Below are 12,275 nucleotides of genomic sequence, written 5' to 3' on the forward strand. Positions count from 1 at the left end.
GCGGGCGGATCACAAGGTCAGGAGATCGAGACCATGGTGAAACCCCGTCTCTACTAAAAATACAAAAAAAATTAGCCGGGCGCGGTTGTGGGCGCCTGTAGTCCCAGCTACTCGGGAGGCTGAGGCAGGAGAATGGCGTGAACCCAGGAGGCGGAGCTTGCAGTGAGCCGAGATCGCGCCACTGCACTCCAGCCTGGGCGACAGAGCGAGACTCCGTCTCAAAAAAAAAAAAAAAAAAAAAAAAAAAAAAAAAAAAAAAAAAGAAGGAGAGACCCCAGTGCTATCCCACTTCATGCGCAGATGCACAAAGGAAAGGCCTTGTGAGAAGGTGGCTGTCTGCAAACCAGAAAGAGAGCCCTCACCAGAAACTGAATTTGCTGGCACCTTGATTGTGGACTTCTAGCCTCCAGAACTGTGAGAAAATAAATGCCTGTTGTTTAAACCATCTACTTTATCGTATTTTGTTACAGCAACCTGAGCAAACTAATACAATGTATACATTTTTGTGTGGACATATATTTTCATTTCTATTGGGTATATTACCTAAAAGTGGAATTGCTGGGTCACAAGGGAACTCTATGTTCAACGTTTTGAAGAATTGCCAAACTGTTTTCCAAAGTAGCTATACCATTTTCCATTCCTACCACTGGTAGATGATGCCTCCAGTTTCTCCACATCCTTGCTTAACATTTATTATTGACTGTCTTTTTAATTACAGATGACAGCCATCCTAGTGGATGTGAAATGCTATCTCACTGAGCTTTTGATTTGCATTTATCTAATGAAAATGATGTTGAGTATCTTTGCCATTTGTATATCTTCTTTAGAGAAATGTCTATTAAGATCTTTTGCCCTTTTAAAAAAACTGTACTATTTCTCTTTTATTATTGAGTTGTAAAAGTTTTTTTTTTAATATATATTCTGGATACAAGTCCCTTGTCAGATACGTGATCTCAAAATTTTTGTCCCATTCCATGGGTTGTCTTTTCACTTTCTTGATGATCCTTTGAAGCAATGTTTTTACTTTTGATAAAGTCTAATTTTCCTACTTTTTTCCTTTTGCTGTTTGTGCTTTGGTGCAGTATTGGTTAGGTTTTGGTATCAATTTTTTTTTTTTTTTTTTTTTTTTGAGACGGAGTCTTGCTCTGTCGCCCAGGCTGGAGTGCAGTGGTGCGATCTCGGCTCACTGCAAGCTCCGCCTCCCGGGGTCACGCCATTCTCCTGCCTCAGCCTCCCGAGTAGCTGGGACTACAGGCGCCCACAACCGCGCCCGGCTAATTTTTTGTATTTTTAGTAGAGACGGGGTTTCACCGTGGTCTCGATCTCCTGACCTTGTGATCCGCCCGCCTCGGCCTCCCAAAGTGCTGGGATTACAGACGTGAGCCACCGCGCCCGGCCTAGTTTTGGTATCAATTTTATATTTATTTCACTAAAATAACTGGAAAAATTTTCCTTCTTTTTGGGCGCTCTACAACAATTTAAATAGTATTAGAAATATTTGCTATTTAAAGGTGTGGTGTAATTTTTCTGTGAAACCATTTGGGTCTGGTGCTTTTGGGGCATGGGGTAGCTCTGGTCTTCCTTCTTAGCTGGAAATGCCACTTTTGTTGTGTGTGTGTGTGTGTGTGTGTGTGTGTGTGTGTGTGTGTGGTTTCTTTCTTTTTTTTTTTAGACAGAGCCTCGCTCTGTCACGCCCAAGCTGGAGTGCAGTGGCACGATCTCAGCTCATTGCATCCTCCACCTCCTGGGTTCAAGCAATTCTCCTGCCTTAGTCTCCCAAGTAGCTGGGATTACAGGTGCCCTCCATCATGCCTGGCTAATTTTTGTATTTTTAGTAGAGACGGGGTTTCACCATATGGGCCAGGTTGGTCTTGAACTCCCGACTTCAGGTGATCTGCCTGCCTTGGCCTCCCAAAGCACTGGGATTATAGGTGTGAGCCACCGTGCCCAGCTGAAATGCCAGTTTTAATTTGTTAAATACATGGCAGAATGTCTGCTTACAGTTTTTATCTGTTTTGTAAAGGCCACATTTTTTGGTGAACTGTTGTTGTCCATAGTAAAATTTTGTTGCTCTCTTCCTCTTTTTCCCTAGTAGTATCTTTTTTAAAAAATCCATGTTATTATTATTATTGTTATTGAGATGGAGTCTCTCTCTGTCACCCAGGTTGGAGTGCAGTGCCGCCATCTCGGCTTACTGCAAGCAAGCTCTGCCTCCTGGGTTCATGCCATTCTCCTGCCTCAGCCTCCCGAGTAGCTGGGAATACAGGTGCCCATCACCACGCCCAGCTAATTTTTTTTGTCTTTTTAGTAGAGACAGAGTTTCACTGTGTTAGCCAGGATGGTCTCGATCTCCTGACCTTGTGATCCACCTGCCTTGGCCTCCCAAAGTGCTGGGATTACAGGCGTGAGCCACCGCACCCAGCCAAAAAAATCCATATTATTGAGTATAATTTATGCACAAAATGCCATCCATTAAAAATGTATAATTAAATGTATTTCACAGCCATAGACCTATAGCTGTGAAACTACCACCACAATCAAGATACAGAATATTTATATCACCCCCCAAAAGATTCCTTTTTTCCCACTTACTGAGACAAGCTCGGTTGTGGAGACCCCAACCCACCGGCGCTAGAGGAATGAAGACAAAGACCCAGAAATAAAGTGCAGTGTGGGAATCAGGGGGCTAACAGCCTTGAGAGCTGAGAGCCACGAATAGAGTTTTACCCACATTTTTATTGACAGTAAGCCTGTGATAAACATCATTTCTATAGATTATACATTAGCTAAAAGCATTCCTTATGGGAAACAAAGCATTCTTAGCAAGGAGCAGAGAAACAGGCTCTGGCTGATTATCTGCAGCAGGAACATGTCCTTAAGGCACAGATCACTCATGCCATTGTTTGTGGTTTAGGAATGCCTTGAGCAGTTTTCCACCCTGGGTGGGCCAGGTGTTCCTTGCCCTTATTTCGGTAAACCAGCAACCTCCAGCGTAAGTGTCATAGCCATCATGAGCATGTCACATTGCTGCAGAAATCCTGTTTATGCCCAGTTTCTTTAAGGCCTTTTTATGACAGCCTTAGGGCCTTTTTCCAGCATGTCTCCCTTTTTGTTTTTGCAAAGTGATAAAGGCAAAGGCAGTTTTGTCACGGTGGGCTACTTCTCGCAGGATTCGGGATCCGCATCTGTGGACTACACAAAGACAAACAACACAGATTAAAAGCACAATCATCATTAAAGTCATAGAGCCTCCAAGTGTCTTGATCCATTTTAATGGGTTAATAGCTGTTAATCCGTCTGCAGATCCTTCAGGCACTTCAGTTCCTGGCATTAGCGTGGGATGTGCCTGAGAGGTTTGAAATACTTGTTCCTTCAGTTTTGCAATACCTAAAGATAAATTTCCAGTATGACCCTTTAAATGTCTCTTAACTCTTTCCCACTCATGTTCTGTTTCATTATACAGATGAGGAGTAATGCAAACATCAGAAGTATTCTAATCACATTGTAACTGCATTCTATATTCTAAACTAACTACACGATCTTCCAACCATACAATAGTTTGTCAGAGATCATTAATCTGATTAGCTAGTTTCTGGTCTATATTAGCTTGGGAATTCCACAACAAAGTAGAATTTTTCTGCCAATTATTTACATAGTCTGCTGTTTGTACTGTGAAATGCAAAGCAACTCCAGCTGCCGCAGCAGTAGCTCTGACAGCAATCAATCCTATAATGATTAAAATTAAAGTGGCAATGAAACGCTGAGAGCATCTCAGAATCTTTTAAAGAATTTCAGTAATAATATGCACAGAAGGAGAGGCTTCCCAAGGACGGGAAAGCTTTACAGGTATCCATATTCCTTCTCGGGCTCTTACCACTAAAATTGAATGATCAGTATTATACAAGGAAGAATTCACACAAGAAAACAATCTACATTCTTGACAAGTCACGTGATGATTAGGGAGATCAAGTATTAAATCACCCACTACAAGCAGGAAAGGAGGATGGACACAACTCTATATCCAGACTGAATCATTATGAGCCCATTCTAACATGTAATTAGGATTATATTGGGTTGGCTTAGTACATTTCCCTTCCCAAATCTTTATCTTTTGCAGTGCCATTAATATTTTCCACAACTCCTTATGTTTAGCTCCTACAGCAGACCATATCATTTGGGATTGAGGTGTCACTATACCACCATATGCCCAAATAATAGGAACTCTTGCTGTACTTTTTATAGTGTCCACCATCTGATATCATTTTGTTTAGATGCAGGGTGACCATTACCTACAGATTGAGAGGTGAGCCTCATAAGTGCCCCTTTAGGGGACCAATCAATAACGACGCCATATGAATCATGACGAAACACCTGTGCGTGCCCTGCGATACAAACAAATCCCTTCATTTTTTCTGACCATGTCCAATCTACTTTACAGATAGGTTTTTGAGGGCAGTAAACTTTGGTTACAGGGGCATAATCACTGTGATAAATACTAAGACCAGAAAGTATATGTAATTGTGCCACAGAGATGTTATGTTCAGGCACTATTGCCAGCCAAGATTGATGACTGGGAGGTAAACACCTGTTGGCTTTTCCCAAGCAAATAGGTAGATGCTCAAATCCCAACAATATATTCATAATTGTTCCCTCCTTTTGGGGGTGAGACGGGCCTCTATCATCTGCAGAACCAGGCATCCAAAAGCCATTAGTGTATACCTCCACTGGGCGGGGAGTCTAACCATGTTACTGGCCGTAGAAGTGGTGGAAAAGGAATATATGCCGAATAAGTATAATTGTTTTTTGTTTCAGCAGTTCCTGGGGGAATACTCATGGCAATGGTGAGCACAGCCATGATAGCTACCATTAGATTATTCGTTGTATTGGTCATCCCGCTTTCTTCAGATTTTCTTTCGCCATCTGTGTCAACTTCTTGATCTGGTCCCAGGTGGGTGGCTGTGCCTGACGAGTGTTGCTTGCCGAGACTGATGTCTTCCTGATTGCCAGTCTCCACATGGCTGCAGCTGGGGGGTCTTCAGGTTCCTCCCCAAATCTCTTCTTTAGCATCTGGCTCATGATAAGGTTTCAGGTGTCTTGATGATATCCAAATCGGCTGCTGGTTTTGGCCTGGAGAAACACAAGCATAACCTCTACCCCATGTTATTATTTTACCTATTTCCCAACTTTTTTTAATCGGATCTCTCCACCAAACCAGTTGTTTTGCTTCTGTCTTTGCAGCTGGTTTCTGTAGATGCTGTTCAGCTGCTAATAGCATCCGGCCTTTAGGCAGGCTCAAAAAATTTAAAGTTAATAATGCTAGATTTAGTTGCATATGTGAAGTCCTATAGTCACTGTCTCTCCTTTTCTGTTTTTGCAACTGCTGTTTCAGGGAGAGATTCATTCTTTCCACTATGGCTTGTCTTTGAGAATTATATGGGATACCAATAATGTGTTTAATATTCCGTATAGAAAAAAAATGTAGCTAGAGCTTGGCTAGTGTAGCCTGGGGCATTATCTGTTTTAATAGAAGCTGGAATGCCCTTCACCGCAAAACACTGCAAAAGGTGACATTTAACACAAGCAGAAGACTCTCCTGATTGGCATGTAGCCCAGACAAAGTGAGAAAAGGTGTCCACACATACATGTACATAAGCTGGTCTCCCAAACGAGGGAACATGTGTGACATCCATTTGCCAAAGAGGATTATGTTCCAATCCTCGAGGATTAACTCCTCCTGTAAAAGATGAGGAATGCACCATTTGGCAAGTTGGGCATTGCTGGATAAAAGCTTTAACTTCTTTCCAGGTAATGCTGTATCTGCGTTTGAGACCAGAGGCATTAACATGGGTTAAACTGTGAAAGTGTCTAGCGTTAGATATTGCAGTAGCAACTAGGCGATGAGCCATTTGATTCCCTGTAGTTAAAGGTCCTGAAAGAGGTGTATGAGCCCTAATATGAGTAATGTAAAAAGGGTGCATTCTGCTCCTAACTGCTGTTTGCAGTTGGGTAAATAAAGTCATCAGTTGCTCATCTGTGTGGAATCGTAGCTGAGCATTTTCAACTAACTGTGTAGAATGAACCATATATGAAGAATCAGAAATCACATTAATAGGCACATTAAAAGCAGTCAATACCTCAATTACAGCTACAAGCTCTGCTTTTTTAGCTGAAGTATAGAGCGTCTGGAAAACTACCTTTCGATCCAGAATAAGAGGCTTTACCATTACTAGACCCATCTGTGAAGACATTCTCAGCACCTTCAATTGGTTTGAATTTAGTTATTTTAGGGAGAATCCAATTAGTTAGTTTCAAAAATTGAAACAGTTTCGTGTTAGGAAAATCATTATCGAGAATACCCACAAAGTCAGCTAAACGGGTTTGCCAAGTAAGACTATTTATAAAAGCTTGCTGTATTTGTGCCTTTGTGGGAGGGACAATAACTTTTCCAGGATCATATCCATGTAATTTAACAATCCAAGTTCTCCCATTTCCTATTATAGTAGCAATATGATCCAAATAAGGAGTCAAAGTCCGTGAATTAGTATGTGGAAGGAAAGCCACTCTATAAGATCTTGCTCTTGAACAATAACACTAGTAAGTGAATGCTGAGTTGGAAACATTAGCAAATCTATAGTCTTCTCTGGATCTGTTCTATTTATTTGGGCCTTATGGACTTGCTTCTCGATTAGCTGCAGCTCTGCCTCAGCTTCTTTTGTTAATTGCCAAGGGCTTCTGAGACTAGGATCTCCTCTAAGGATAGAAGACAGATTACTCATGGCATAGGTAGGAATGCCTACAGCAGGCCGTATCCAATTAATGTCCCCTAGTAGTTTTTGAAAGTCATTCAGTGTTTTCTTTTTTTTTTTTTTTTTTTTTGAGATGATGTCTCGCTCTGTCGCCCAGGCTGGAGTGCAGTGGCCGGATCTCAGCTCACTGCAAGCTCCGCCTCCCGGGTTCACGCCATTCTCCTGCCTCAGCCTCCCGAGTAGCTGGGACTATAGGTGCCTGCCACCTCGCCCGGCTAGTTTTTTGTATTTTTTAGTAGAGACGGGGTTTCACCGTGTTAGCCAGGATGGTCTCGATCTCCTGACCTCATGATCTGCCCGTCTTGGCCTCCCAAAGTGCTGGGATTACAGGCGTGAGCCACTGCACCCAGCCTCAGTGTTTTCAGTTGATCCATATGTGTGGTTACTTTCTGTGGCACCATAGTAGTGTCATTTACTAAGGTCCCCAAGTAGGAGTAAGGAGTAGTAGTCTGAATTTTGTCAGGAGCTATAATTAAACCAGCATGAGACATCGAGTTTTGCAAGTGATTATAGCATTAGAGTAATATTTCTCGAGTGGGGGCAGCACAAAGAATATCATCTATATAATGAATAATGTAACAATTTACGAGTAGGTTCAATTGCTTGTCCTACGTAAGTCTGACAAATTGTTGGACTGTTTAACATGCCTTGTGGCAACACTTTTCAATGAAAACGCTTAAAAGGCTGCAGGTTGTTGACCGCAGGAATCGTAAATGCAAACCATTCAGAGTCTTTCTCAGCTAAGGGGATAGTAAAGAAACAGTCTTTTAAATCTATGACTATTAAAGGCCAATTTTTTGGAGTCGTAGCAGGAGAAGGCAGTCCTGGCTGTAATGCCCCGATAGGTTGTATAACTGAATTAATGGCTCTAAGATCTGTCAACAATCTCCATTTACCTGATTTAATAACAAAGACTGGAGAATTCCAGGGGGAAAATGTTGGAGCTATGTGTTCTTTTTCTAATTGTTCAGTAACTAAATTCTCTAACGCCTCCAGTTTCTCTTCACTCAGTGGCCATCATTCTATCCGAATTGGCTTATCTGTTAACCATTTTAAAGGTATAGGTTCTGGAGGCTTAGCAATGGCTGCCATCAAAAATGGTATCCTAAGCCTTGGCGGGAACTTTTTCTTTCCACTTTAAGCAGTTCCTTCAAATCTTGCAAATTTTTTCCTGGTCCCATACCAGGGACATACCGTATTTCATGCATCATATGTTGACTTGAGGACTCTATAATTGTTCTGGAATTAACACTTGTGCTCCCCATTGTTGTAATAAATCTTCTCCCATAAATTTATAGGTACAGAAGTTGTAATTGGTTAAATAGTCCCAGGTTGTCCATCGGGCCCTTCACAATGCAAAATGTAACTACTTTGATATACTTCAGGGGCTTTACCAACTTCAACTATGTTAAATTGAGTGGATTGAATTGGCTACACAGACGGCCAGTGCTGTAGAGAAATGATTGAAATGTCCACTCCTGTATCTACCAATCCTTTAAGTTTTTTTCCTTGAATGGTTATTTCACAGGTAGGATGCTTATTGGTAATTTGATTCACCCAATAAGCTGCTTTGCCTTGTTTATTTGTGCTTCCAAATCCTCCTGTTCGTTTAGTTTCTGCTTTCCCTATTTCCATATGTGGCACAGTCAGGAGCGGTGCTATACACTCTCCTGGCTCTGCTTTCCAGGGAACAGAAGTAGATATAACAATTTGAATTTCCCCCTTATAATCTGAATCAATGACTCCTGTTTGTACCTGTACCTAGAAGTAATCCTACTGTCCCCCCGGCAAGGGTCCACAGACTCCTGTTGGCCCCTTTTGCGGGAGTTCCCCAGGCAGAAGGCTCACAGCTTTTGTGCAGCATAAATCTACCGTGGCACCACCTGCTGTGGTGGGGGGCAGGCATTGTACAGGGGTGAGGGAGTGGCCTGAGCTGGAAATGCCCCAGTTTGGAATGGGGCCCAGGACGGGCCCCTCATAGCATTTCCTGAAATCAGGTTCACATCTTTATCAAACTTAGAGTGACACTGATTAGCCCAGTGTTTTCCTTTTTTGCATTTTGGACATATTCCAGGCTCAGCAGTTTTCTTTTTACCCCCAACTGGCGGCCTGACTTACTGATTTTTTCGACCTTCTTATGACCGTGTTTCCCACAGTTAAAACAAGCTCCAGGAAACGAAGTATTTCCTTTACCTACTGTCAGTCCTGCAATTGCCTGGGCTAGCAGAATAGCTTTATGCAGATTACCTCTGATACCATCACAAGCTTTAATATACTCAACCAAATGTGCTTTTCCTCTAATAGGTCACAGAGCGGCTTGGCACTCAGGATTGGCATTGTCAAAAACTAATAACTGCAACACTGTATCCTGAGCAGCCGAATCCGCAATCACCTTTTTAAGAGATTCCTGTAACTGAGCTGTAAAATCTGCATAAGATTCTTTCAGTCCCTGTTTGACAGCACTAAAGGAAGGATATTGTTCTCCTCCTGAAGTGATTTTTTTCCCAAGCTCTAATGCACACTCCTCTAAGCTGCTCTATAGCATCATCCTGTATGACCACTTGTGCACCTGAACCAGCCCAGCCGCTGACCCCCAAACTTGGTCTGCAGTTATATTAATTTGAGGTTGGGCCTGGGCATTGTGAGCAGCCTGGATGGAAGTTTCATCTGCCCACCAAGTTTTAAATTTTAAGAACTGAGCAGGAGTCAGACAAGCTCGAGTAAGAGCGTCCCAGTCAGTAGGAATCATCTGACTGGAGACAGCAACATTCTTTAACAGTCCCATTACAAAAGGAGAACCTGGTCCATATTGATTAATAGCTTGTTTAAATTCTTTGAGTAATTTCAAAGGAAAAGGCTCAAATATAGCCATAATGTTCCCCTGTTGATCATCTGGGTGTAATATAACAGGGAACTGCCAAGCATCCATATAACCCTCTCATCTAGCTTGCTGAATTCCTGCCTGAGAGCGGTCGCTCAAGGTGCTGCTTGGACAGTCACTGGGACAACAACTTTTCACCCAGTGTCCTCCAGAAAAGAAAGATCCGGAGGGTCAGGCCACTCTTTTTCTTCAAAATAATGAGGGGGTGTAGAGGGGTAGGGACAAACCTCTCCCTCCTTTGCCACTTTAGCTGGCAAACAAACCTGCTTTGTCATCTCTTCTGTTACTTCGTTGTACTCTCCTTCTTCCTCTGATTCCTCCTCATCATCATCTGTGTGGAAAGGCTCCAAGGTGGAACGAACCAGAGCCCACACTGACCAGACAGTTATAGGAATATCCTCAGCACCATCCTTATATGCCTTTTTTAAGTGTGCTGCCTGCCTTTTCCCAGACCTCTACATTCATAGTCCCTTGGTCCAGAAACCAGGGACAATATTTCTCTACCACACTAAAAAGCTGCATAAGTTGGCTAGTGCTAACCTTCACTCCCTGTTTTCTGAGGAGCTGCTGAAGCAGACTCAAATAAGCCTTGTGCCTGCTCGACCCTTGTCCCATTGTTACCCTGATGCTTCTGAGCTCCCCTTCTTACTTACCATGGGGATTGCTTAAGAGTACTTGGGTGTCCTCCAGCATAGTTCCGTGTTCTCCAACCATTGCTCCGGCGACCCTTCGACCTGGGTTCGAGCCCCATGTTGGGTGCCACCTACCAAGACCAGCTCGGTCGTGGAGACCCCAACCCAGCGGCACTAGAGGAATGAAGACAAAGACCCAGAAATAAAGTGCAGTGTGGAATCGGCTAACAGCCTTGAGAGCTGAGAGCCACAAACAGAGTTTTACCCACATATTTATTGACAGTAAGCTTGCGATAAACATCGTTTCTATAGATTATAGATTAGCTAAAAGCATTCCTTATGGGAAACAAAGCATTCTTAGTGAGGAGCAGAGAAACAGGCTCTGGCTGATTATCTGCAGCAGGAACATGTCCTTAAGGCACAGATCGCTCATGCCATCGTTTGTGGTTTAGGAATGCCTTGAGCGGTTTTCCGCCCTGGGTGGGCCAGGTGTTCCTTGCTCTTATTTCGGTAAACCAGCAACCTCCAGCATGAGTGTGATAGACATCATGAGCATGTCACATTGCTGCAGAAATCCTATTTATGGCCAGTTTCTTTAAGGCCTTTTTATGACAGGCTTAGGGCCTGTTCCCAGAACCCACTAGATTTAGACAACCACTGATCTCCTTTACTCTGTATGGATTAATTTACACCTTCTAGTCTATTCCTATATAAGTTATAATTGTGTACATATCAATAGTTCATATTTTTTCTTGCTCTGTAGTATGGTATCACATATATGCACCACAATTTATCTGTTCACTTGTTTAGGGACACTGGGTTGACTCCAGTTAATTATTACAAATAAGTCTGCTATGAATATTTGTGTGCAAATCTTTCTATGGACTTAAACTTTCATTTCTCTTGGCTGGATACTTAGGAATTATATGGCTAGATCACATGGTTATCTAATAGAGTCTTGGTGTGGATTCTGAGCCTGGTTTTTTCTTTTTAAACACATAGTTAAAAGGGTTGGATTTTATCAGTTCAGCTCTTTGCACTAGAATCTTCTAGGAGTGAGGAGGGTGGGGAGAGGGTTCCAGTCAAACTTCCAAAGCCTGTAGTCCAAGGACTTCCTGGTCTGTTGTGATAGTAGAGACACTCTTTCCTCCAAGGCAGCATCTCTGGGTAGCTGCCCCTCTTCTACCTCTCCAAACCTATGGGGCTTGAAAGGGATTTTATAATCCAACCCTGCACTCCCCCAGGGTGAGCCTTTCTTATCTAGAAGGTTTCTTTAGAAGGTGCTGTCTGAGAATTGCCACCTCTGGGCCACTCTGGGCAATTTGCCTGTCTTCTCTTTCCATCTTTGCAGCCCTTGTGCCTGTTCAATCAACAGTTCCCACTTGGGGTTGGGGAAGGTTCTCCTTCATCTGAACATTTCCAGAGTCATCTATCACAGGGTTTCTCCTGCTTTGCAACAGTCTGCCTGCCCTGAGGCTCTGGCCTAATTCTCTGTTGTTCTTGCAGGACTCAGGGCGGTGTTCATGTGCACAAGGATGGGCTGACGGTCACTTCTCCAGTGCTAATGTGGGTCCAGGTAAGCGTAGGGATTCCTGTTCTCCTTCTGTCCCCAGCCTGTCTCACTGGCAGACTCGTTGATTTGCTAGGAAGTCCAAAGGTGGCAGCCAATGAGAGCATCTGTTGAGACCAGGTCCTCATGGGAAAGTGGAGTTATCATGGCTCCTGGGACCAGGCCCAGCCTCAGCTGGTGTCAACACTCCCAGGCTCAGAGCTTCCAGGTACTGGAGCCACAGTAGATGGCAAGTCCTGCCATTAACCATCTTTAAAATACCACAGAGCAAATCTTTTCCAAACATCTGCAGTCAGGCCTTGTGGCCTCCCTTGTACCATGAAATACAAACATAGGCTGGGCGTGGTGGCTCACACCTGTAATCCCAGCACTTTGGGAGACTGAGG

General features: G+C 43.2%; 1 protein-coding gene across 13 annotated transcripts in view; it reads left to right on the forward strand.

Moving 5' to 3' along the window:
• LOC105480202 (xylulokinase) overlaps positions 1-12,275 on the forward strand; it is a 99,462-nt gene that overhangs the window by 11,190 nt on the left and 75,997 nt on the right. For all 13 annotated transcript variants that reach the window (XR_011619969.1, XR_011619970.1, XR_011619961.1 and 10 more), the window contains one exon: positions 11,826-11,895. Coding sequence is in view for 2 of the 13 variants with exons in the window: in XM_011738767.2 (XP_011737069.1) it covers positions 11,826-11,895 (70 nt within the window). In the remaining 11 variants the exon portion in view is untranslated. The remainder of the gene's footprint in view (positions 1-11,825; positions 11,896-12,275) is intronic.

Source organism: Macaca nemestrina, chromosome 2 (assembly GCF_043159975.1).
Source record: "Macaca nemestrina isolate mMacNem1 chromosome 2, mMacNem.hap1, whole genome shotgun sequence".
NCBI classification, from domain to species: domain Eukaryota; kingdom Metazoa; phylum Chordata; class Mammalia; order Primates; family Cercopithecidae; genus Macaca; species Macaca nemestrina.